This window comes from Lonchura striata, chromosome 28 (assembly GCF_050655825.1).
Source record: "Lonchura striata isolate lonStrDom1 chromosome 28, ASM5065582v1, whole genome shotgun sequence".
NCBI lineage: Eukaryota > Metazoa > Chordata > Aves > Passeriformes > Estrildidae > Lonchura > Lonchura striata.
Window position 1 is genome coordinate 4,864,579 of NC_140730.1, and position 26,918 is coordinate 4,891,496.

General features: G+C 45.3%; 1 protein-coding gene across 2 annotated transcripts in view; it reads left to right on the plus strand.

The window, feature by feature from the left end:
• Positions 1 to 26,918, plus strand: part of INSR (insulin receptor) — a 54,402-nt gene that overhangs the window by 6,658 nt on the left and 20,826 nt on the right. For both annotated transcript variants that reach the window (XM_085562506.1, XM_077788794.2), the window contains exons 2-3: positions 2,384 to 2,935; positions 25,212 to 25,527. In XM_085562506.1, the coding sequence (XP_085418632.1) occupies positions 2,384 to 2,935; positions 25,212 to 25,527 (868 nt within the window). The remainder of the gene's footprint in view (positions 1 to 2,383; positions 2,936 to 25,211; positions 25,528 to 26,918) is intronic.

The following is a 26,918-nucleotide window of genomic DNA, read 5'->3' on the forward strand; positions in this document are numbered from 1 at the left end:
AGGCCAGGCTGGACAGGGCTGGGAGCAGCCTGGGACAGTGGGAGGTGTCCCTGCCATGGCAGAGGGTGGCACTGGATGGGCTTTGAGGTCCTTCCCAACCCAAACCATGCTGGGATTCAGACCATCCTCTTGGAATCCTTGCTGGCCGTGGATCTGTTCCTCTGCCAGGCAGGACCTTGAATTTCCTCAGTGCTGGGTACCCCCCCTCGGGCTCTGGGCTGCCCACCCGGGGTAGCTCCTCCACACCAAGATCCTGAGCTCTGTCCTGCACCAAAGGAAGATTTCCACAGCCTGGAGATGCAGCCACAGCACTCAGAGGGTTTTTCCTGGCCATACCTGTCTGCAGATCTTCCCAGCCCTGCTGAAGCTGCCCTGGGCAGGGACAGTGTGGGTGCAGGGCTTGTGTCCAGCCCCTGGTGACTCAGCTCCTTCTACCCAAAATGATGAAAGACACAGGCAATTGTGCTCAGGGTATTCATGCATCTCGTGGCCTTCAGCCACAGCAACAGCCTGGAGCTCTGACTCCTGATCAGAAGTAATTCCTGGTCTGTATTTTTTGACCTTTCCTTTTCCTTAAGGTCAGCTGTCCATTCCAGCAGGCAGTGCATTATCCTGTGGTGCAGCAGCTAGTGGTGGGTACCACCCCAGCACTGCTGTGCACCCCACAATAATGAGAACCAAGAATAAATAAGAAGCAAGATGTTGCATTTTGAATTTATCTGGTAATTTTAGCTGCCCTGGTGGCTTCAGTTGAATTCAGTCTTTCAATTTCTTACGTGTCCCTCTGTTACTTCTCCTTTCACTGTCCTGACCTGCCACGCATTTGCTTCTTTGGAAATACCGATGTTATTTCTTGAAAATAAATATCCAGAGCATTTAAGCTGAATCTGTTGCTCTCCCAGGTCTTTTATCCCAGGTTGGGATGTGCAGCAGTACAGTTTGGGGCAGAGAATTGTTGCTGGCTGGTCATCAGGTTCCTTTTCCCACTTTTTCCAAGTACATCCTTAATCCTTGAGGCACCGTGTGCATTGGCTTTTTTCTTCCAGAAAGCAATTTATGAAATGACTTGGATATAGTGCCAAAAAATCCCATTGGGCAATAACATTGCTTCAAATCCCATATTAGTATTGCCAATTTTTTTTTCTTGCAGTCAGTGGAGCAAATTTTTGAATAATTATTAAGATATTTACACAGAATTTGGTTTTAACCCCTACATCAGTGGTCTCTGTTAAACCATGAGGAGTCAGACAATCCTAACTGTGAAATGTTTGTGTCCACACCAGTTTTGTAAGGCTGGGTGATCCCTTGGAGCTGCGATGTGGTGTTTTTATAGCTGGTGAACTTTACATATAGTGACAAAAAGAGGAATGAGACTGTGTTTTTTGTTCTTAAATGGGGAGGGAAGACACCGGCCCAGCTGTAGACAAAAGAGAGAATCCTTTGTGTGGATGCAGTCTTCAAAAAGGAAAAATTCAGGAAGGATCCGCTTGGATTTGAACATGAAAGTCTGGCTGAAGTTTCTATGAAGTTGGTTTCAAAGGGGTTGTCACAGGGAATTTTGTTGTGCTGTAGAGGCGTGGAGCTGCAAATTTCCTGCTTGATTTTTTACCTGTGCTTAGAGTTTAAAAAATATTTCCCTATTCAAACTTTTTCCCTTTGCTGGTGCCTGGATTCCTATTACTCAGTTTACCTTCTAATTTATGCTTCATGTATTTGTTCACTTTGCCAGTTCTTTGGTTACTGGTTCTATGAAATAAACTGCCCAGATAGTCAAGAGAGGGAGATTTGCACCCTTGAGAAAATAATCACAAAAAAAGCCCCAACACTTCATCTGAAAAGAATGCTCAGGGCAAAAATTATTAATGTAGTAAATTACTCCTGTGAGCAGAGTCTGGGCAGGAGCGTGGGCTGTGCTCCTGTGCATTTCCAGGTTTTTCTGCTCACTTCCCAAGCACTTCCATCTCTGGCCATTATTCTTTGCTATCTTCCCCTCCCTACAACCATTCTAAATGCCTCACTCTAATCCCCTGGCATTAATTGCACAATCTCACACAGGTAGGTGTGTTGCTGGCAGCCACCTGAAGAAAACAGCCCAGACATCTCTTCCCTTTGTGATGTCCCAGCACTGGTGTTACCACTGCAGTTGTGATAGAGGCAACGGGCAGGCACTCAAGATGGCTGAAAAAATGATGAAATACTCTTGTTTTGTAACCTTATAGCAGGGAATGTTCCCCACAGTGTATTTCTTAACACTTGAAGCCTGCCTCGCTGAGAGGGCCACAAGTCCCCAGTGGATCTCGGTGCGGTTGGACAAAACCGAGCGTTTAGAAAACTCCAACAATTAACCTTCTGCTCAATAAATTAATTATCCTTTGCCTCCCAGTTTGCAGGAGCATGGACATCCGCAACAACCTGACCAGGCTGAACATGCTGGAGAACTGCACAGTGATTGAGGGCCACTTGCAGATCCTGCTGATGTTCAAAACCAAGCCCGAAGATTTCCGCGAGCTCAGCTTCCCCAAGCTGACCATGATCACAGACTACCTGCTGCTGTTCCGTGTGTACGGCCTGGAGAGCTTGAAGGGTCTCTTCCCCAACCTCACTGTGATCCGAGGGACTCACCTGTTCTTCAACTACGCCCTGGTGATCTTTGAGATGGTTCACCTGAAAGAAATTGGCCTCTACAACCTGATGAACATCACCCGGGGCGCCGTGCGCATTGAGAAGAACAACGAGCTCTGCTACCTGTCCACCATCGACTGGTCCAGGATTCTGGATTCTGTAGAAGACAATTACATCGTGGCCAACAAGGATGACAAAGAAGAGTGTGGAGATGTGTGCCCAGGCACTGTGAAAGGGAAGAGCAACTGTCCCCCCACAGTGATAAACGGGATTTTCATCGAGCGCTGCTGGACACACGATCGATGCCAGAGAGGTGAGTGCACTGTGAGGGGTCTCAGCGGGGGCTTTGCTGTCAAATTTTGACCTGTTAGGACCTTTGAGTGCCCACAGCAGCTGTGACTGCCCCTTGGAAGTGTCCAAGGCCAGGCTGGACCAGCTGGAACACCCTGGGACAGTGGAAGATGTCCCTGCCATGGCAGGGGTGGTGCTGGATGAGCTTTGGGGTCCCTCCCAACCCAAACCATTCTGGGATACTTGGAGGCCTGATAGGTGCCTGCTGATTGCTACCTGTAAACAGAGATTCCTACTAGCAGGGCTGAAAATTCACCTTAGAAGATGAAGAGTAAACCTTCAGGATGGGTTTGAGCAGTTCTTTCACCTGTGTTCATAAAGCATCCAGAATTCTGTGTTTAGTTCTTCTGCAGAGTCAGGAACTGTCCAGTGCTCACCATTTTCATTGACTGTGAGTGTCTTGGATAACAGTTGGTACTGTGAGTGTCTTTATTGGGGTTTGGGCAGGGAATGAAAGTCCAGACTGACCGAGAGCTTCAGCAGGTGGAGCACAACAGTGGGGAAAAGTCTCAGTGGAATAAACCCCATTCTGGAAAGGTGCAATTCCATCTTTACCAAAACCTTCCTGCCATATAAAGGTGTAAAATCTGTGGATGGGTGAGCAGCATTTCCACAGAGAAGAAGCTGGAAGCCAAGTCAGATCTGAAGGGGAAGGGAGAAGGAAAAAAGAGGACCTGGATGGGGTAGAGGGTGAAGTAACAGGGCTTTGAGCCCGGGGCTTTGATTCAGGGCAGAAGTTGTGTTCAAAAAGCTCGCTGCTGTTGCCACCCCAGTCCTCAAGTGTATTAGAGTTGCTTTTAATTTCATACAGATTTGTTTTTTTCCAAAGTTGGAACTGACCTTAAGCTTAGCTTTAATTATATATTGGCTTTGATTTATGTTAAATCTGACTTGCCGGGGAGCAAAGTGAATTGAGGTGAGAGTGACACATTTAGGGGTGTCTGCCTTTCTGGAGGTCGTGCATCCAAACGAACCAGTGTGTCCTGAGACGAAATTAGGAAACTTGTGGGCTGGAGAGAAATTCTTGCCAAGCTTTAAAGGGCAGCTCTGAGTGCTAAGTGCCAAATTTGAGGAGGAATTCCTACCAGTATGCACAAACTAATGCAATTAATGTGGTTTCCCCTCTGCTACTCTTCACCCCAAAATTGTCCAGCTTCCTTTTAAAGAAAGTGGTTATTTTTTGTGGCCAGAATAACAGGGTATGAGCAAGAAGATGCAAGTGTGTACGTGTGTTCCTTTTTTAAAATGAAAAATAAGATTGTAAAGGGTTTTATTTATAAACTTCCAGGTATGCAGTTACATCAGCACTGAAACCTGGTTTCTTATGCATTTCATGTGCTGTGTTTTCTGCTGTTTCATAAGGGTAAAGGTCTAATTGGTACTTCTTTAGTGCCTAGAACATAATGCCCCAAAAGTCCTGTGAATTTTCTGGGGCTGTCTTGCAGCAGACTATAATAGGTAGTTTTCTCTCCTTTAAAAAACTGCCTATCTCCATGAAAGCTGGACAAATGTAATATTTTAATGATAATATTTTACCACTGGGACAGAAATCTGAGCTCCTGAGCCTCTGATGCAAGAGTTTGTTGGAGGGCACCTGTCCAGTACGTGCCTCATCCCAGTCTGTGTGACCCAGAAATTGAGATTTTAATCAGAAAAGCGTTTCAAAAGGCACTATACACAGATGCTCTGGTTTTGTGTGTCCCTTGCAGAAGGAACAGTAGGGAAGCTGTGCTCCTGAATATTTGGGCAGTGACTGGAATGCACTTCCCAAACCACTTAACAAGCCGAGCTTATCTTTGTTTTGAACGTTGGGATTTGGACTTTAGTTTTTTGGTAGCCACTGTTTTGCACAGGCTGGGATCTGTGTGATCCCGTGCTTTGTGACACCTGCCCCTGTGCTTCTGCAGTTGTTTTGACAGCCTGAGAGGTTTTTTAGACCTTTTTTGTCTGTTTGTGAGTAGCCTTTAGACTCTGAGCACACGCCAGTGGTGGAGATTAAGTGACATTTATTTAGTGAACCTGCCGGTGCAATCGCTGCCTCTCTGTTCTCCTGCCAGCCCTAATGTATCCTTAGCATGTGTAATTGTTTTGTCAAGATTATTAAAAGCTTGTGTGAATTGTATTTTGGCTTTCCTTAGCCTGAAGAGCCTCGCAGCAGCTCCCAGTTGTTGCAATTATATTTGCAAGGGTTAGGCTATAGTGTGCACCAGCCAGCCTGCATCTAAATTTGTTATCAAAGCCTCAAGAATTGGTCAAAGCTATTGGAACATAAATTGTTCTAAATTATGAAAGAAGAGGCTGAGAAACCGAATACCAAGACCACAAAAGCAACTGTAAAACACCTAAACTATAACCAGTCATATACTCCAAAAAATACAAACAAAAACCAAGTGAACAAAGCAGAAACACCAATCAAAAAGTGTGTACTTAGTAGTTTATAAAATCTATAAAAGTGTGTGTAGTATAAACAAAGAACAGCTTCTGCTTGATCATATTAGTCTGTTGTTCAAAAGTCCTAAATTTCCCACAGTACCCAGGGTTTTAATGTCATGAAATCTTTCCCTCTGCATTTCGTCTGGGAATCTTCAGCAGCTAATGCCATGCTTAAGTCTCTTGGCTCTTTGGATTTAAGTGTATTCTCTTTAGTTTTTTCTCTTTATCTTCTAACCAGAATGAAATGTGGCAATTTCGGTATCATTTTCAGAGGGAAGTTTGGTTTTGTGTGGAGTTTTTGACCCAGGTTATTTGTACCCCTGGTTTGTTTAATGAAACTTGATCAGTAGAATCTACTGATTCTTTTCTTCTTTTTTTAATTTTTTTTTTTTTTGCATCTCTGGATGGGAAGTTGTTTCTGTCTAAACTGGGACTGGGAAAAACCCTTCAAGGATATGTAAATATTGATTGTTTTGATTTTACAGAGTGGGTGTCAATTGACAGACAAGTCCCAAGCTGACCGGCTTTTCCAGCTTGCTAAGCTTGGAGTCTCACTGGAAAATATTAGGAGATGGGCAAGAAATTTGGGAGGGCACCTGTGGGAAGGCTGGAAAATGAATTCCGTGGCAGGAGGGGACAGCCAGGTGGGGTTTGGTCCCTTCTCCCAGGGGCAAGGGATAGGATGAGAGGAAATGGCCTCAAGGTGCCCCAAGGGAGGTTTAGATGGGAGATTGGGGAAAATTTCATGGAAAGCTGTGAAGCTCTGGATCCCCATCCCTGGAGGTGCTGGGAAGCACGGAGGGTGTGGCACTTGGGGACAGGGCTTAGGGATGAGCACAGTGCTGGTGCTGAGGGTGGCACTTGATCTTCAAGGTCTTTTCCAGCCTTGAGGACCCTGGGATTCTCTGCAAGCTCTTGTGTGTGTGGCAAGTGGCAAAGCTGGGGGCTGGAGTGGGGTGCTGGTGTCCCTCATCTCTTCCACACCATTCCCTGCCCTTCCCCTGCCAGCTCTCTGTGGTTGCTCCACATTATCCCTCCTTTATTTAATTATTCCTTTATTTAATCAGCGCAAATATCCCAGTTGAGTCCAAAACTAACTTTTCAGTTATAGCGTGGAATTATCTCCAAGGCACACATCCAAGCCTCTGAATCATCCCCGTAGCTACAATTCCAGCCTGGAATTTTTATTTTTTTTTTCAGTTGGTGATAACAGTGTTCAGGACAACAAAGTAAAGGATCTTCTTACAGACATTGGAGCAAAGGTTGGGGATTAAACCAGTGAGGAGGAACTGAAATCATTTGTGGACAGCTGCACCCTTGGAAAAACCAGTGGCAGTACTGAGGACTCAGTGTCTGCATGCAGGGATGTGTAGGTGGATGCACCATGGATTGAGATCTTTTGGGATGTGCTTCTGCAGAGTTTTCTTTTTTTTTTTCCTCCTAAATCACTCCTGTTGGTGTGAAAACCAAGTCAGTTCAGTTAAGGCCAACTCGTGTTATATTTTGGGTAGGCAGGGAGGGAAATGTGTAGTCTGTTTGGAATTTGGGTCTAGCCTGATGCTGTTTATGGCAGCCAAGTGCTGTTCCTGTTCTGGGGGTTTTGTATCTCTTCACTGACATTTTTAACAGGGTTTTTTTTCACATACACACTTATTTTATTGCCATCAAAATGTACTTGTTGGTTCTGTACTGCAGAGAGTGTCTTTACTGAAGAATGCAGACAACAAAAATGCTGGAAATGCCACGTCCTAGACCTCGGTCTGGATCTGCCAAACATGATTTTCATATTTCACATTTTTTCCATGTCTTTTTTTTTTTTTTTTTTCTATATGTCTGTCACTCCTCTTGCGGAAGGAACAATTCCCTCTGAAATAGGATTTCCTGCCAATTTTCCCTGCAGTCAGGCTGCTCTGTCCATACAGATCTTGGAGCAGTCTGATGGGTTTGACAGTCTAATTATAAAGGCTGGTTCAGCCTTTTATTGCATGTTGGGTCATGTGGAAAGTGGAGTAAAGGCAATAGGAAGGAAAAGTGGAATGGCCAAATAAAAGTTACCAACAAAATTATCTGCAATATCAGACAGTGCCGTGGTGAACACTGAAGGGCCACATTCCTGAAATAGAAAGATATCTGAAACAGTTTTTACAGGGCCAAGTAGTGATAGGAAAAGGGGGAATGGTTAAAACAAAAAGAGGAAATATTTAGGCCAGATGTTAGGGAGAAATTCTCTTCTCAGAGGGTGGGCAGGCCCTGGCACAGGTGCCCAGAGCAGCTGTGGCTGCCCCTGGATCCCTGGCAGTGCCCAAGGCCAGGCTGGACAGGGCTGGGAGCAGCCTGGGACAGTGAAGGTGTCCCTGCCATGGCAGGGCTGGCACTGGATGGGCTTTGAGGTCCCTTCCAACCAAACCATCCTGAGGTTAATTCTGTAATTCTGTGAACTATTCTGTGAACTTCTTTCATTAGAAGGTAAGATAGAATTCAAGTTCTCTTATTCATCCTGAATGAAACCTTTGTAGGAATCTGTTACCTGCTTCATCCTGGGGCTTCTTGCTACCAGGAAATTTGAGTTATTATGAGTGTGGGCCATTTCAGGTCTGTCAGTAGGCTCCTTTTTTCCATGTATTTTCTTGTTTTTCGATGATAAAAACAAAAGTTGTTTCTCCATTAGTGCAATTTAGAATTTGTGGCAAAATATTGACTTTGTGGAAAGTAGATTAAACTGTTTGTGTCCATTGAAGAGGACTTAAAGCAGCAGATGGAAAGGATGGCAGTGTGGAATAATTGACATGCAAAGAGCTGCTAAAGAAAGGTTCTATGTGAAAATAATAATGTTTTTCCTAGTTTTGAGTGGGATTTTGGGGTTGTCCTGTGCAGAGCCAGGAGCTGGATTTGATGATCCTTGTGGGTCCCTTCCAAATCAGGATATTCTGTGATTTATTTTTTTTTAATATCATGTTGGGAAACAGGTCTAGAGACAAAGGGATACAACAGGAGCTCTCTTTAATTTCCCTGTGATTTATCTGGGGAAAATTCTGGGACAGATAAGGGACAGGTAAGGAACTGAGGAGTTGCTTTGTTCCCAAGTACAAGCAGCACAACAAAGCCCTGAGAAAAACATTGCTCAGCCTGAAATGTCTTTCAACTGCTATGAAAAAGCACTGAGCACTCTCAGCAAGACCAGTGCCAGCAGAAATTCTGCAACTCTGAACTTCTTCAAGGCAGGTTTGAATAACAAAGTTCAGAGGTGTGTGTGGGAAACGCTTTGTGATGTTTACTTAGGTAGAAATATTACTTAGCAACAGCTTCCTGTAATTTTTATGTGCTGGGAATTTCTGTAACCATGAGCTTGGTTTTATTACCTTTGTATGGGAAAGGGGTCTCGAAGCACTGAGCAGACTCAGCCAGCCTCCAGGGTAAAGATATTTTTAAAGCTTCAAACACAAAGGAAATTTTTCCAGTTGCTAGTACTTGAAGTGGAAGTGCTCCTTTTATTTGGAGATCTGATAAGGGCTGCCTTTTTTTCTTTTCCCTTGCTCTGGCTAATGCCAGATGGGAACTGACACCGGATAATCTCACTGGGGTGTCTGTGCTGACCCTGCCAAGCTTCAGTTTTATTGAGGGCCCATAGCTGGGGCAGTGGTGACACTTTGCCAACGCTGAGACATCCTAAACTAATTCACTTGAGCTTATTAAGAGTAGTTAAGAGATTTATGGTGCTTGGGGGTTGTGATACAGCCCAGAATTGGGGGAGAGGGAGTGGAAACAATCCCACCTACAAATGACTGTTCAAGGATGTGCTCCTTTGGAAACACCAAACAAAACTGGGAAAAACTGGAGCAGCTTTTCTCCACTGAGCTGGGCTGATGCAAGGCTGTAGGATTTCAATACAAAGGGTCTCAACTTGCTGAAAAATCCCCACATGTGCAGCTGAGCTGATGCTTCATCAGGTTCTTTACTGTTGCACCTTTACTTAAATTTTGGTTTGGAAGTGAAGATTTTCTGCTTCTGACCCAGTTCCCAAACAACACTTCAGAAGGAACTGTCTGACCCATGTCATCTTTAGAAATGTAAACACACAGAGAATTCCTCCCCATAGTTGAGATATCTGAGTTCCTGTGCAAAAATCTCATCAAGGCAAAGGTTTTTGACGAGTTAAAAAGGAGAAGGAGGTATTTTGCTGCTGATACAGTAAAAACTGGGGAAGTTCTTACCTTGCTTGCTTCAAGCTGCTATTTTAATTCTTTCACCCTTAGCCTTTCCCAAAACCACTTGTTATTTGGGCTGGTGTCTGGGCCCTCGGGGAGGCTGAGAGGAGTTCAGTGCCTTATGTGCAGTGGTTCAGCACTGAGGATACTCAAAATGTTCTTAAATCTCTGTCTGATGCTCAGTGCTGACATTGGCTCCTTGGGAGTTCCAGGGGTGCTTCAGATAGAACTTTTCGCCTTCAACAACAGTTCCAAGTTACCTTTTCTTTTTGGCTTAAACAATGGAACCTGCACTACCCCTTGTTAAATAAAAACCAGGAGATCTGGCAGACACATTCTTTGGAAAATGCTGCTCTCTGAGTGTGCAAGGGGGAAGTCAGAGAATGTAAAAAATAGTAATAATAATAACATTAGTGAGCGACAGAGTTAACATGTGTTGGTAATGCACGAATGGGAGAGCAGGAACACACATCACCTGGTTTGATGTGTTTGCTCAGGGAGGAGGAGATGTGCTTCATTCAGAGCAAATCCTGCTGGATGTTCAGGGTGCTTGTGTACTCTGTATGTTTTCTTTCCTTTACACCTCCTTCGTGTAGGCATGGCAATGAAGTTCTGCATTTTAAATATTTTAATTAATTGTAAAAGTATTCTAAACTGTGTGCAATTCAGATGTCCCTTCCTAGATTTAGGCAAAATGAGCAAAATAAATGTAAGCTGTGTGATGGGGTAACAGTCTCTGATTTTACAGGGAAGGGACTGGAAATCTTTGTTGTTCAAGGCTGTGAAGGGATTGTGAACTGCTGGGTCTGTACAAAGAAGTTCATTCAGAGTGTGTGAGCAGACCAACTGAAATATGTCACTTGGCAAAGCTCTCTGAAACATCTTTTCCTATCAGGAATTGGATTTGACAGGGATTGCCTCTGTAAATAATTGCTGTGCTTAAAAAAAATCCCAACAAAACACAAAAACCCCAAAACAAAACACAAGAAAAGGTCAAAACCCCCCAGGTGTGACCAGCACAAAGATTGTTGCTAACTGAAAGGTTGAGGATTTCAGGACCTTTTGATTAATTACAGAGCTGGGGAATAACCAGCCATGTCCTGGAGGAAGCAACACTCACTCTTCTCTCAGCTTGTAACAATAGTTGGGTACAAGTTCAATGATTAGGCTTCCCAATTATATCCTATAATTGTCTGCAAATTCCCATTGAGGGATGTGAATGAACTTGCTGGGATGTTTATGCTGCTTAATTAAGGCGGTTGGTAGGTGGGAAAAAAAAAAAAAAAAAAAAGTTGGGTCAGGGGAAGTTGTGGGGGTCCTGGCTGGGATTGCCTGCTTGGGAAGAGCCTGTAGTTATTCCAGTTCCTGCTTTGCCCCCAGTTTTTGTCTGGCATTGCATCAGTGTGCAGGGAGATATGGATCCCAGCCATTGCCTTGTGTTTATCTCAGTTTTTTAGACGAGGGTACTGGGGGGCACGGGCTGACGTCGCTGCAGGTTGTCGCCCTGGCTTTTCTTTTGGCCTGTGACATGTAAAACAAACAGAGAATTAACTTTGGCTCCGTGCAGTGCTTAAATGCTGGCTGAGTGCTTTAATGGTTTTATGTGAAGAGTCTGGATTCCTTGTGAATCTGGGTTTAAACTGACAGACACTCAGCACCTTTCTTGTCCAGAAAGTTTTATAGTTGGAATTGGATGGACTAAGAAGGAGCTTCTATACCCTCAGCAGGAATTCCTTCATTTGAGATGGTGTTTATTTCCCTGCCTTTTGGGCACCTTGAGGGGTAAAGGCTCTGAGGAAGATGATGTTTTGAAGGAAATTCCACCAAAGGGTTGGAAAGAAAGTCCAGTTAGAACAGCATTCAGCAGAAAGCTGGGATTAATTCTCTTCAGCATGTTTCTAAAGAACTCTGGGTGTGTGTGGTTTTGGTGCACTCCAGAAAGAGAAATGTGATTTTAGTCATGTGTATCAGGTCAGAGGTGCCCTTTCCCAAGGATGCCAAGAACTGCTGCTCCATTGGAATTGTAACTCAGGCAGTTTCAGCTTTTGCAGAGCTCAGCTCCCACTCTGCAGTTGCTGATGCACTGGCAGGTGCTGGATGGGTGAACTGTCAGGAATTGTGACCCTTCTCAGGAATTATGCCTCATTCATAGGCATAAGAGGGTGGCAGGTATTTAGCAAGACTGGTCTGATGAAGAGTGTATAACTTACAATGTCTTTTTAGTCTGTTTTCAGTGCAGTTCAGAGGCTTCTGGAGCTGCACACATGGAGCTCTGGTCACTTAGGACTCCCACAGGATCAGAGCTGGTGTGTTGCCACACTGGAATTTCAGGGCTCTGATGTGATGAGCTGAGCCTGAGCTCAGCTTGCAGCACAAGACTGATGGTTTTTAAGTCAGAATTAAGGGAACTTAGGGAGCAGGTTTGTCAGAGGTCAGAGCAAACACCTGCGAGCCGAGCAGCAACATCTGCGGTTCTGCCCTGCTGTTCCCTCAGCTCACTCTGGTCTGACCCCTGGGCACGATTCCTCATTTAGTGGTTTTTAAAATGGGAATTGTCTGGGGCAGGTTGGTCCCAGTGTGTTCATCAGAACAAAGCCTGTTGGACTGTATGGTGTGAGAAAGGGAAGGGAGCAGGCAGGTTTGGAGCCGTGTAGCCGTAATTTCCAGCCCAAGTTTTGGATGTTTTTCTCTGGTTTTGTAGCTGTGGGAGTTGAATTTTGCTGAGAGCACACAGTGCTATTACTGTAAGGCTCTAGCCCCATGAGCAGGGGTCCCAGGGCAGGAGCTTGGGCTCTCCACAGCATTCCAGAGGGGCAGGAGCTGACACTCCTTCCCTGTCGAGAGGTTGAGTTGGGTGCTGGGGTGTGATGTTCTCACACAACACTTTGATGACACAAAATGGGGCTGTTTGCTGGCTGATTTTTCCCCATGGATGTGAAGAGCCCAAGTGTGACATTGGTGTTCAGGGATGGATTATTTGGGGTCTGTGGCAAAGCTGCTGAACTTGGCAGCGTCGCTTCCGATAACGTGAGTGAGACAACGTCGTTTGCTCTGAAATACCTGCAGGAACTGAAGTTCATTCAGAAGCCTGCAGCAAAAAAGTCAAGTTCCAGCTATTTCACTGACCTGTGCACTGGGAAATCCCTCACACAGAGGCTGCAGACAAACTCTGTCCTGTCAGCAGCGTTTTATGATTGATAAAGTACATAAAGAATGTTTGCACTTGAAGGTGGGCTTGATTAGAAAATCTCAGGAATTGTGCAGGAAGCCTTATCCCTGTGTGTTGGTTTCCCAGGAGTAAGGCATGTGTAATTCCACAGGCATCACAGGATAACAAAGCATTTTTCTGTTTCCATTTTCAACTTCATTAAGCACATCCATGTTGTGCTACGGCACTGCAAGGATTTTAATACTTCATGAGCAATGAAAGGATTCATTAAAATTTGAATATCAGACAAATGTTCTTCTTGTCTTTTCTGCAAAGACAATCCAATTATATTCTCTGGGTAGTGCAAACATTGAGCAGTGCTTTAATGAAATGAACAGGACTGTTTTTTGCTGGTCTTTGGTCTTTGCTGAATGTCATCTCTCTGAAGTCAGGCTGATGTGTTTACACAGCTTCAGTTTGGGATGGAAGAGTCCAAGAGTTCCCTCTAAGTACCCCTCAAAAGCTCCCAAAAGCCAGAGAGGAAATGGAGCTCCTCAGTGTGATGTCTGAGTGTCTGAAAGTCTCGCCCAGTGGAGCTTTAACAGGGCTTAAAGGAATAAGGCTTTTGTTTTAAAACAGTACTTGAAGTGAAGCCTTTAAAGCTCAATAAACTATTTCTCTGTTCATTCAGTTCTGTGGATTTTAGGCTCTGGGAATCTGAAGACTCTGTTTCTGGCAAGGGGAGCATAGCACACAGGACAGTCTTACCTGGAGACTTAAGATAAAGCAATTTATGTAGAAACTGGTGCTTTATCTGAAACAACTTCTCACCTCATCAGCATCTCTACAATTACTAAATTAGCAAAATAAACACCATGTGTAGATTTTCCTTAGGCTTCTCTTCCGCACTGTAATAACCTTATCTCCAGAGCTGCTTAAATAATTGGTGTCATGTTTGGCTGCTCTCTCAGTGCTTGGATATCGAGTTTCTAGTCCACAAAACCAGTCCATTCGAACTGGGTATCCACATTGAGTGTCAGTTTTTGTTCTGGGAAATAGGAAATGTTCAGCTTTGAGCCTGTACAGTGTGTGAATTTGGTGGGTGTGATAAGAAAAACGTCCCTGTGTTTTCCATGGCCAAAGGAGGAGCAGCCTCGTGATGCCTCTTGCTCATCAGCGCCGGGGAAGAGCCTGTTGTTTTTCCACATGCTCTAATCTGTGATAACAAAAAGAACTTCAGATTGTGTTTTTCGAACGCGCTGTGGGTCTCTCCGTGCTCAGATTTGCCAGTGACTTTCTCTGTGCACGCAGAGTCTGGTTTGAGGTGGCTCTGGTTCAAGCCCACGCCTGGAGGAGGCTGAGCAGGACTCGGTCAGCTGAACCAAGGGTGGTGCTGTGCTCTGGGTGTTGTGGGTGTTGTTCTTTGTGGTGTTCTGCAGAGGGTCGAGTGCTGGATGCTTTCAGGGTACTGCCAGTCTCTGCTGGCACTGACAGCTCTTGGGCCCCGCTTTGTGACCTCCGTTAACTTCGAACAATGCAGGAGGGGATTCGAGGCAAAATTGAACTTTAGGATAGATTGAGACAAACAACCATCAGAAATGTCTTAGGTAGAGTATTTGAGGTGGCCTTGGACAGGTGGATGGACTGGGTGGCATCTCCAAAACTCCTTGGGCTCCCTTCCATTGGCAGATTGATTCCAGTGCCAGCAGTTCTGAGCTGAGACTTGAAACCTCTGGAGTTTGGTGGAAAAAAAAACTCCTTGTCCCTGGAGAAACTGATATAGCTTCAGGTTGCTTGTAGAGGAGAGTCCCGTCTCTTTTTCTTGCTTGGTAATGCTGATTTCTGTAATTTCTTTCCCCAGAGGTCTCTCTCCATTGTAAGGTGATTTCCCCAGGAGGGATCTGCAGGTGTGTGGCTGTGGCATCAATTAGAGAGCTCTGAATAATCCTAATTGCTCTGAAGTGGACAATGCTGATGGCAGCTGGTGATTAGACCATATCTGAGTCCTGTGCTGATAAAGTGAAGGTTTTTAGCACCTTGGCACATGCCTGCAGGGGTGGGGGATGTCAGCAGATCGAGTTCCTCCCATGGCCCAGCATTCATAATGGGATTTTCGCTACTCCTGCACTCCCTGTGACCTCAGTGACAGTCAGTTTTATTTTAAGAGCTTACCTTGGTGTGAAATAAAGCAGAATTTTCACAATTCTGACCATTGACAGTTGAACTGTTGTGGAAGGAGGATTGAGAATCCAAGATCTCAGTTCAGTGTAACTTTGGATGATTCAGTTCCCCTGTTGGTGGCCTTGTTGAGATGGCACAACTAGTTTGGCATTAAATGCCTTCAGATTACAACTTTCTCTTGCGTAATTTACAAGGAGAGATAGATTAATGGCCTCCAAGGGTGGCTTGTGCAATGTAGTTAATGGTTTTTGTACTCATCTCCAGTCGTTTGGTTTTCCTCAGGGTTGTGTTTGTGTGACTTTTGGTCATTTTTATAATTTCTCATTTGGCATCTGGGTTAGAGCACAGAGGGATGTGGCACAGTCACAAAAAACTCAAGGATGAGTGTGTTTGTAAGGAGAAGTTGTTAAACCAGTGGATATCTGGGAAGAGCCAAGCTGGATAATTTGTGCAGTGCCACATTCGTATACAGTGAATTACTTGAAAATGGGCATTGCTGGTATGCCAAGGATGACGAGGGCGAGTAGTAAATAAAAATACATTGCACATTGCTTGGCTCTGCAGGCAAACAGTATCTATTTCAGTCCTGCTAAGGAAATTCTTGTGCCTCGAAATAAACCGTGGCAAGCGTGTGTAGAGCTTTGGGCAAACAGGGGAGGGTGTGCAGAGGAATGGGCAGGAGCTGAGGAGGCCACAACTTGAGGAGCTGAGATAATTTTATACAGAATTGATGGATTTTATACTGATTAAAAAGATACTGCAGCTGTTTCTCCTTTCCACAGTTCAGCTATTGCTTTGGAAGAAATTCCTGTGGGCTCAGGGAAAACTGAAGTGACACCTGTGAAGTGTGTGAAGGACAGTACAGTGTGGGAAATCAGTGGAGGATGGATGTGTCAGTGCTCCTGGTGAGCCTGGATTTGGGCAGCTTGCTGAGTGACCCTGTACTGAACAGTTCATGCACCCTGGTAATTTCAGAAAAAAAAAATCTGTTTGGTAGAGCCAGTTAACTCTGCTTCCCAGAAAAATCCACCTTTCTGTGCACACCTGAACTTCAGGTGATGCTTTGCCTTTCTCTTTCTCCTCATCCTCTCTGGAAGGTGAGGCAGGAAGGGGGATCTGGAGTGATCCCCTTCCTTTTCCCTCTCTTTGTTTTCAGCCTCGTCACCCACAAACACAAATTGGGTTTCAGTACCGATGTTTACAATTCATGACTGTGCCATGAAATCTGCCCAGATTAAAATCTTAACCTCTGCCTGACATTTCTGTGTAGATCATTAGTTATCAGCATAATCTCCTTGTGGTTAATCTTATACTTCCGCCCATTCCATTGCCTTTCTCAGTTATGGACAGCTCCAGTTTTGCTGTAAACTGTGCCTCTGTTTTGGTGTACGTTTGTTGTTTTCTGTGTTGGGATTACGTTTATATAACATATCTAAAATTCCATCTTTCTTCATTCCCACGTGGCAGCATAGCTTTCATTCTTTCATGCCTTGTTTACTACAACATCCTTCCCCGTGGCCTTAAGGAAAGGAATCTTGTCCCTCCCTTATCTCTGCAGAAAGCAGAGTTTGGATGTTTTGCCTCGTGCCCTGATTGTATCATTACTCCTCATTTTCAGGATGGGCTTTGTAGGTAAAAGTAATAACCTGTCTGGAAAAATCAGATGGACCTTGCTCTTAAATCATCACGGAGTCCTTGTGTGTATCTCCATTTGTTCTCTGTTTCATATCAGCTCCTAGAATCGTAGAACCATGGAGTATCCTGAGCTGGAAGAGACCCACAAGTACCATCACTTATTTTTAAGACATGCCTGGACCACTTTCCTGTGATTTGGGGTTGCAGTGGGTGAGCAGGTTTGGCAGGAGGAAGTTAAAGTGAACAGGGATGTTTACAAGATGCTGTACATTGGAGAGTAATAAATAGTTAAATATTAACATGAAGCTTTCATGAGGCTCCCAGGTGGCATCAACCGTTGGATGATAACACCAAATCCTTGGGTTATAATAAAGATTGAAATTTAACAAACCATAACAACAAAAAAAAACAACTTTATTGTTGGGACTAAAATTACAGTCAAGGCTTTACAGGGAAATTAATGTTAAAGATTCTGGTCTTGGTCTAAATTACAAGTTGTCTCTTCTGCTGTAGAGAATGAAGTACAATATTTTGCCCGAAGATGTGGTGTCAGTTTTGGGGCTGGCATATTAAAAAAACCTGGCTGCCAAGCAGAGGTGGGTGGTTATTTCTGATCCCTTACTCTAAGCTCCCATATAATTTTGAACACAAAGTACAAGGAGCAGGCTTGACCTGCTTGCCAGAGAATGGCACAACAGCACTGTTGTAGACACTGGGTAAAGTATTTACAGCTTCTGGTCTCTATCCTGGTGTGCACTTTGTGACACTTGTCCCACCTTTTTAACAGTTGCTGCTGTGTTTTCAAATCAAACTCTGTGTTTTGGTAGTTTGGGCTTGATGGCCAACAGCTTTGCTTGATTTCTGCAAGTTGTTTGTACCTGCATGGGGAATCAACTCAATTGAAAGGTGCCAGGAGAATGAAAACAGACCTAGTCTTGAGTTTTAATTTCTTTTTTAATTAATTTTTTTTTCAGTGTGAGGTGCTTTTCACTGTAAGTCCTGTTCATTAGGGGTTTGCAGCCATGGTGTGAACACCACAGCTTGAAATGCACAAAAGGAATATGTTTCTTTGATTTTTGTTCTGTCTGGGCAATATTAGGGATGCTTGGGTGGGAAACATCCAGTTCTCTGTGTAAATAGTTGGGGTGACAGAGGAGAGCAGGAGTGAAAATCTTCAAGAGAAAGAAACAGAAAGGTCTAAAAAAATCCATGAAAATGGGAGCCTGTCCTGGGGGTTCAGTGGGAGAAGATGAGGGCTTTTCATAGCCCAAGAAGTCTCGTCCCCAAAAATAAGAGACGATATTGGGCTGTCAAACTCCGTCCATGAAATCTGAATTTGCACAGGACTTGGCACATCTGGGCCCTGCCAGCAGGAGCTGGAGAAGCTCATTTGCAAAGGTTGTCACTTCCTAAGACCATGAAGAACAAGTGACCAAAGGCATCCTGAGTTCATTTAAGTTGATGACTCCTCCAGGCTTCACCATATTGAGATGACCTACATATATTTTATATATTATATTGTATAAGCAAAATGTATGCGTTTACGTATATGTGAGCTCCTCTTACCACGTTTCCCATATTGCTTGTCATAACTCACATCAGAGTAAATATGTATTTCCAGAGAAATGCCCCTCCAGCAGGTGTAGTGCAGAAGATAATGACTTACTCCTCAGTTTAAACAGCAGAAGGTTGGCACAGAGGAGGCTGTTTCTGGAGAGATCTCCTGTTATCTGCCCCTTTCCTCTGTAAACAACTGAGCTCAACCTTTCCCGTATCTCCATTCAACAACTTCTTCCACAGACCTCCACTATCATGCCAGGACAAGGTGGCACACTGCTCCAAACTCCTTTATCTTGTCTGAACTCACATTTGCTGATCCTCACAGGTCCAGCATCCCTGGGGGCTTCATCTGTTCCTGGCGGGAAGCGGCCGAACCCCGGCTTGGAATATCTGAGACATTCCGTGTAGCTCCAGTTGAGCACATAATTTGTGGAAGGGTTGGGAGGAGAAGCAGTTTTTTCCTTGTCCTTTACTGATAGATGAGATAAGAGGTGTAATGTCGTCCTGAGAAATGTCAATGGGAAGAGTTTCCTTGACGTTGTAGTAAGTGTGTTGTTTTTGGAAGTCACTGTCCATGGGAAGGGAGGCACCTGCAGTTAATTTTATCTGTTCCTGTGTAAATACAGACCTCCTAACGTTCCCAGCTCACAGTTCAGAGGGGTCATGGCATTATGTACTGTAATATCTTATTTTATAAATAACACTTTATTTTAGTGCTGATTGTAAAATCTGGGATTTATTTGGCACCTTCTCCTTCCCGAGCTGGTGCTGAGAACTGCAGCCCTTTGTTGTGGGTTACAGCCCTTGAGTCGATGCCTTTTGGAAGGGCTGTTCCTTGGTTGTCTTTAGGGAAAAGGAAGGGATGAGTGTTGTTAGAGCAGCTGAGCTCTGGGAATGAGTGACATCAAATTTGCTTGAGCATCTCGTGATTATTTCCTGAATTTTACTTGACTGCTGTGGCCAATGCCGGGCGTTGCCGACAGGATTTTTGTATCACTGTGTTAGCTTCCTATTTTTTTGTTTTCTTCTAGTTACTCCATTTATTTTGTAGGTTCAGGAAGGGATGGGGGAGCTGCTGTTGTTTGTCACCAAGGCGATCAAAAGTCCTTGTGCTTTTTACAGTCCACTGGAGCTCTCCAGCCCTGTCCCTCCCAGGCACGTTTCAGCTGCTGGTGGGCTTTGGGGATTAGGTTTCTGCCCCTTTGGCCTCTCTGACATGAAGAAATAATGGAAGAAATAAGCCACAATGCAGTGGGGTTTGCACTACACTGGTTTTCTTCAATCCTCTGTCCACCCACTCTGCTGTGGGTTTTAGATTTATTTTTTACTTAGTCTTCACCAGACACAGTTTTGCTTAATTAATAGCTGTGTTCAGCCTTATGATACATTAATGCACTGGGATTAGGTGTTGTCTTGATGTGTTCAGATCAAATAAATGCTCACAAGAAAGTAAATGATCATGAGTGAAAAAATTAAAAATAGGTTTAGGGATAAAAATTACATTTATAGGACAAATGGCACTTAACACCTGCCTGAATTAGGGGTCTTCTTGACTGGAAGAGAATGAGTGAAAGAGCAAAAGCTGTCGAGTAAAAATATACTGTGTATGTAGAACAGGATTTCATAGATGATTTTATAAGGAGTAAGACCCATATGGATTTCCATAGCAGCAATGCTGCTCAGCACTTGCAGCAGGAAACAAGCCCAGGCTCTGTAGTACTAAATTAAGATCACATGCTTGCAACACACTGACGGGTTACTGCCGGGGGTGATTAGTCCTTGGGTTTCCTTTTTATTTTTTTTTCCCCTTTCCTTGTTGGTTTTGTTTTTGTTTAGAACCACAAGAACCCATTGCTGGGGAGGTCATTGCCGGGACTGTACCGTTAGGAAATGAAATTACAGTTCCCTCTGCAGCCGTAACTCAGGCAGGACTCTGTGTGTGTGGGGATAAATTTATATGTCACATCTCACAGCCATTTACAGTAAGAGGGGAAGAAAAGCCACAGGGGCGTGCAGGGCTGCGATCCCGTTTCTGTGGGGCTCTGCCTTTGGCTTCTGTGCCTGTGCCCGTCATCCAGCATGGCACCGACCCAGCCCTGGCACCAGGGCAGCCATGGCACGGCCAAAACAAGCCACCTTCAGCCAAAACAAGCCATTTTCAGCCAAAAAAAGCCATTTTCAGCCGTGGCAACGCCGCCTTCGTGCCGGCTCCCTCCTGCCTTCCCCTCCAGCTTATAAACACCCCACGCCAATTAAACACCGCAAAAGCCACGGCAGCCCTTCAGCTGCATTAAATGGCATTAAATTGCATTGGGCTGGTGGTGTTTTTGGGTGGTGGTGGGAGGCCAGGGCTGGCTGGGGAGCTGGCAGGGTTAAGGCTGTTTGCCTTGTGCAGATAGCAGGCGGTTGGGTTGGATGCCTCCCCTGCGCAGGCAGCAAATGCATTGGCTGAGGTTGAGGGCGGTTCTCCTGCCGCAGTTGTTTTGTGTCCTGGACTCCGTTGGATCTGGAGCCTCCTAATTGCCTTGTCTGTAATCAAAATAGAGTTTGTGTAAGCCAGGGGAGAGGAGCTGGCGGTGCAAGGAGAGTTTGCTGCTCGCCGCCGCCTCGGCCGCTGGACACCCGTGGTGGCCCAGGTTGCCTCCACTGACCCCCATCCACTCTAAAAAAATTACCTAAATTTCACTCTAAAAAACCCACCTATATTCACAACAAATCAGTCCCAAACCCATGTGGTGCCTGGACAGCACATGTGCAGCATCTTGATGCTCATGTGTGTGGTTCAGAATTTGTCCTTAACGAACCGTGTTCCTCTTAGCCAACCCTGTGTGAACACCCACTCCAGCTCACCAAGGATGTTGCTATTAAAACCCACCCAGTGGCAGAGAATCCCAAAGGAACAGCAAATCTTATCCTGAACGGTGTTTTTTCCCTATTTTTTTGGACAACTCATCATTCTGTTAACAGAAAACAAGAAAAAAGACCAAACACCGAAGTTTTTAACAGCTGAACGCTTAATTGACTTGCTTGGTAAATACCTGGTTACCTGTGCTGGCTCGGGAATGTGTTTACAGTCTCAGGGAGTGTTGTTTCCACCTGGAGCACGGGGAAGTGCTGAAGCACAGGAGCGATCCGGAGGTGGAAATTCCTTTGCGCTGACTCCGCTGCCGCCTGTCCCCCCAGCTGGGCCCCAGCAGCACCAAGAAATGTCCTTTTGAATCTCTAATCAGAAAGGTTTGGAAAAGGCATTGTTCCCTCAGTCTCGGGAGCCACGCTAGCAGTGAGTTAAATATTTATTCCCCCCTGGAAGGACAGGTTGGAGCCCCTCGTGTTAGTGTCAGGCTCGTGGTCAGCTTTGGGACAGGGGTTTTAAACACCCAGCTCCTACAGATGTGGTGGGCAGCTTTGTCCTGGTCCATGGCCCCACAGCACTTTTTGTGGCTTCTGCTCCTACCAGAGCAGCTGTTTTCCTTTGTCCCCTTCTTGGGCTTGTGAACTTCCCTCTGGACTTTCTGTGAAGAATGGGGAGTTGATTTTTCCCCTGTGCCGATTGTCCAAAGTCTCCCACAGCCTCAAGCAGAGGTTGGGGGCTGTGGCTGAACCTCCCCTGAGCCTCCCCACATGCCAGAGCTCCCAAAAGGCCACCTTAGGGTCACAGAATATCCCGAGTTGGGAGGGACCCACAAAGATCCTCGAGTACAAACACCCCAAAAATCCCACCCTGAGCATCCCTGGCAGCGCTGCCCACACGCTCCTGAAGCTCTGGTAGCCTCGGGGCCAGGACCACTCCCTGGGGAGCCAATTTTTTTGTGCAAAAAGGCAAATCTCTGCGTGCTGTGGCAATTATTGGGGTCTGCAGACCTTGGTGGAGAAGGATAATGAGGTGCACAAACCTATTCAGTGTTGATCTGCAGTGAAAGCACAACATGGGCAGCAAAAACCCCAAACAAAACCCGTGTTTTTGGCCCATCTGAGTGACATAACCTGGAGTAACAGTTGTAAGAAGCCGTAATAAAGATACTCTGGAGAGGTTTTACATTACTTGAGGTGCTCTCTAGCATGCAGACTTTGATAATATCGTGACATCTGTTCAGGATCTTGGGTAATGAGGATTTGCACAAAATGGTGATTGAATTTCTGGTCTTGAGTGCTTAATGGAAAAAGAGCTGTTGCCTTGGGTGCTTTGCTTTCTTCGAGCTGTCTTTGAGACATCAAAAGCTGGCGGAACAGGAAAAAGAGAAACGTTAAGAATGTTTAAAAATAGTTTAATTGTATCTTCTGAAAACCTTTGGAGTGGGGACTTTCGGCAGTTTCTGCCCTGTGAATACTTGCAGCTGAGTTCAAAATGTGTAAATAAGCACAGGGCTTTGAAGATTAGTTTCCATAACAAATTCAATAAAAATATTTTGTGACAGAATGTTAAGTAGGTGCCATGTGTCACTGGGTGCTTTGCATGAGGGCTGGCTTTTCCCAGTTACCTGGCTGCTCCTTGGAAAACAAATGCTGTCTTTTGGATACTTTAAACTTTGTAGTTTCTGAGCATGAAAGAGCGGGGAAAACTCTCTTGGTGAGGAACACTGGGAATTGTGCTGGCAGCACTTGCCCTCCAGCTCCCACAAACCATTCCTGCATTTCCTTCAGTGCTTTGCTTCCCATTAGAAGCTGTCCCCTCTCCAGGGAGGAGCCAGCCAGGGCAGGATTCCTTGCAGGACATCTCTGTCTCAGGAGAGGTGTGGGAGAAACAGCCAAGGTTTCCCCCTGCTCATAAACCTTCATATTCCAGGCTGGAATTAGTAAATTTGATAGTGCTTTGGACCAAATTCTGGGATTTTCTGTTGCAAATATTTCTAATAAACTGCAGCCAGGACACCTGTTGCTAGACTGTGCTCATCTCTCTATAACCATTTAAAACATCCATGTATAACCTGGCTTTTAAAGCAAGCTTCTCATTTTATATTTAGTCAAATGCAAGATGTTACCTGCAGGTTGCTGCTATTTGGCTATTGCATTTCAATCAAGTACTATTTGTGACAGGTTCACCTTTCCTAGAAAAGGGCAAAAAGTTGGAAATTAATTTGGAACACATTCCTATGCTTTTTGTAATGGATGAGTGATGCACAGAGAAAACACCCGCACTGAAGAAAGCAGTAAGATATTTGAGATTAAATTGTCCTTGTGGTAGAAGTTCAGCTTTATCCATTTCATATTTCTTCAAGGGATATATCAGGCTGGAGCAGACCAGAAGTTGCTCATCTTTACTACCTCATCTAGTCCTGCTTATTCCAAGAATGGCATTAACAGCTTTAACACACTTAATTCTTCAATCTCCTAACATGGGGTGGAGGGGGATTTTCTTCCTAGCACAGCTGGGGGTTGGATCATCCAAACATGTTGTGCTGTGGATCCCACATGCTGCTTCTTTGGCTGGATAAAACTTGAGCACATTCCACTGCTGGTCTGATCAAGTGCCTTAACCAGAATTTAGAGGTAACATTTCACCTCTGGACATTGCTGTGTCTGGATAAAATAAATAATTAATAAATGAATAAAGCCCCTCCTGCCTGGACACTGAGTATTGGACAGAAAGCTGGGGAAATGCTGAGGCAGATGGTGTTAATTCAGAATTTATTGCTGTCTCCCTTCACCAAAGGGGCTCAGGCAGGACATCGGGAGCTGCTCAGGTGTTCCCTCAGACAGCACACTCCGGTTTGGTGAGGACAAGGGGTGCCTTGATCTTTGTCTTGGCAATTCACAGCTGGATCTCAAAGGCTGTGAGGTTAAATCCAGGTCCCTGTCCCACATCTAAAACCCTTGTTCTTGCTTCTGAAGCCCTGCTTGGAGTTGGTGTTGGCTCTTGGAGTGCTGATTTCAGCTCTGTTCTCTTTCCTGACATGAAGTTCTGTGGTGTGTTCTGGATGACAGAGTTGGGTTTGATCATTTCAGCCTCGTTTGAACCTCTCAGACTGAGTGTGGAGATGCTGAGGGGCAGGACTGACCTTCCCCTGCAGCTTCCCTGGGTTTGTTCATCCTGCCCTCCCTCTCCTCCCCGAATTACTCACAGTGTTTATTCTGCTTGGTTTGGAGTTCAAAGCCCAAACTGCTCATTAAAGGTGTTGTGGGGTGCTAAGTAATGAGTAATTAAAAAGAAAATCATAAAAACCTCGAGCAATAACACTCATGGGTGCCCTTCTTTGTGGACTTGTTGGGAGAGCCACTGAAGAGCTCGTGTTGGTGCCAGGGCTTCCTCCAGGGAACCAGGGATGGGGTGATAGACGGATGGGAAACAAATCCTGATAAAGATGGTTTCTTAGACTGAGAAACAGTTTAAATTGAGAATCTTCTGGCTGAAACTGGCTGTGCCAGGCTGGGAAGCTCTCAAGTGTAGAGTCTCATAACTACTGAACTTCAGAAATGACACCAGAGCCACCAAGGCTCTCCTGGAGCCTTTTAGTGCTGGACTGAGGGACCAGAAAAACTCAGTTGTCTTTCGAAGATGAGCATTGATGAGTTGCGAGGATGAATGATAAGACTCCTCAAAAATGTTCTTGAAATGTGGAATTTAAATGTGGAAAGCTGGAGATGAGGCAGAATTTGCACTGAAAGGTGGAGATGAGGCAAAATTTGCACTGACAAGTGGAGATGAGGCAGAATTTACACTGAAAGGGGGACAGTGGGCAGAATTTACACTGAAATCTGGAGATGAGGCAGAATTGACACTGAATGTTGGATATGGGCAGAATTGACACTGAAAGGTGGGGATGAGGCAAAATTTTTACTGAAAGGTGGAGATGAGGCAGAATTGACACTGAAAGGTGGGGATGAGGCAGAATTGACACTGAAATCTGGAGATGAGGCAGAATTGACACTGAATGTTGGAGATGGGCAGAATTGACACTGAAAGGTGGGGATGAGGCAGAATTGACACTCGAAGAGGAGATGAGGCAGATGCTCCATGGTTGCCCCTTGGCACAGGAAGCTCCCAGGACAAGCAGGACCAGGCGTCACCTCCGAAAGCTCTCAGGTCGCGCGTGGCCGGGCTCTGTGTGACACTCACCTGTCTCTGGTGTTCTCCTCAGTCTGTCCCCCTGCCTGCAAGTCCCAGGGCTGCACGGCGGACGGGCAGTGCTGCCACAGCGAGTGCCTGGGGGACTGCACGGAGCCCAACGACCCCGGCAGGTGCGTGGCCTGCCGCAACTTCTACCTGGACGGGAGGTGCGTGGAGAACTGTCCCCCCGGGCACTACCGCTTCGAGGGCTGGCGCTGCGTCACCTTCAGCTTCTGCCAGGAGCTGCACAACAAGTGCAAGAACGCCCGGGAGTCGGGCTGCCACGTCATCCACAACAACGAGTGTGTGCACGAGTGCCCCTCGGGCTACATCATGAACTCCAGCAAGTGAGTACCTGGGCTGCAGGGATGGAACTGGGGCTGGGCGTTTCTCCTCCTTGGACGCGGGGTTTGAGTGTGTGGCGAGCACATTTCTCTCCCTCTCAGGGTTTTTCATAGAGAAATGAAAGAGAAAACGATTTCTGTTTCTGCTCCTTGTTTTTCCTATGTGGAATGTGTTTGGAGAATTGTTTACCTGGGGGGAGTGCTTGGTTGGATTCTGGTGAGGATTGTTTGAGCCTGATGGCCAATCCAACCCAATCCAACCCTCAGAGAGGGTCACGAGTTGTGTTAGAGGAAGTAGTATGTAGTTTTAGTATCCTCCTTTTATATAGTGTATTAATGTATTTTAGCATAGTTATCATAAAGAAATAATTCAGCCTTCTGAATTGAGTCAGACATCATCATTTCTTCCCATTGGGTTCACCTGCATTTACAATAGAGTGGTATGTCATGACCAGGAGATGTGGCAGGCCCATTCTTTTCTCTCTCAGGATTTTTTCATAGAAGAACTTGGAAGAAAGAAAGAGAAAACAATTTCTGTTTCTACTCCTTGTTTTTCCCATGTACAATGTGATTAGAGAATTGTTTACCTGGGTTGATTGCTTGATTGGATTCTAGTAAGTATTCTTTGAGCCTGATGGCAAATCCAATCCACCTGTGTCTGGACTCTCAAGAGAGGGTCAGAAGTTGTTAGGGAGTTAGATATAATAGATAGAAAAAGTACGTATGTAGTTTTAGTATCTCCTTTAAGTAGTATATTAGTGTATTATAGTATAGTTATAATAAAGAAATCATTCAGCCTTCTGAACTAAAGTCAGACATCATCATTCCCATCGGGTTCACCTGCATGTACAATAAGGAGGAGTTTTCAGCATTGGAGCAATCACCTGGTCTGCTTTAATATGATTTACAAACTAATGCCATGCTAATTCAAGCCATTAAAAGCTCTCCCTGCCATGGGCTGGTACTTTATTCTTCTCTTGCTTCCTGTCAAGTTTGGAAAAAGTGGGAAAGGGGAGTGGAGAGAGGACAAGGCAGAGCATCCACAAGCTGGAAGGGTCTCCCTGTAACAGCGTGGGAGGTGGGCAGTGGAGAGGCTTTAGCAGCCCTGCTTCCCTCCCCTCTGGAGCAGCCTCAGGGCAGGGAACCTGCCTGGAAAAGCACAGCAGGGAGAGGTCGTGGCTAATGAAGAGAGCGCAGCGTCCTCGGAGTGCTCGTTCTCAGAATCTCTGTCCCTCATCCCCGTAATTACTTTCATTGAGCAGGTTCAAGCTGTGCCAGACATAAATGCACAGTGTAACAAACAAGTGTAGCACGAATCAAAGCAGGGAACAGCCATTCTGTCTGTTCCCAGGGAGTTTTGACAAAGGAATTAAATAATTTATGGTGCTGAGCTG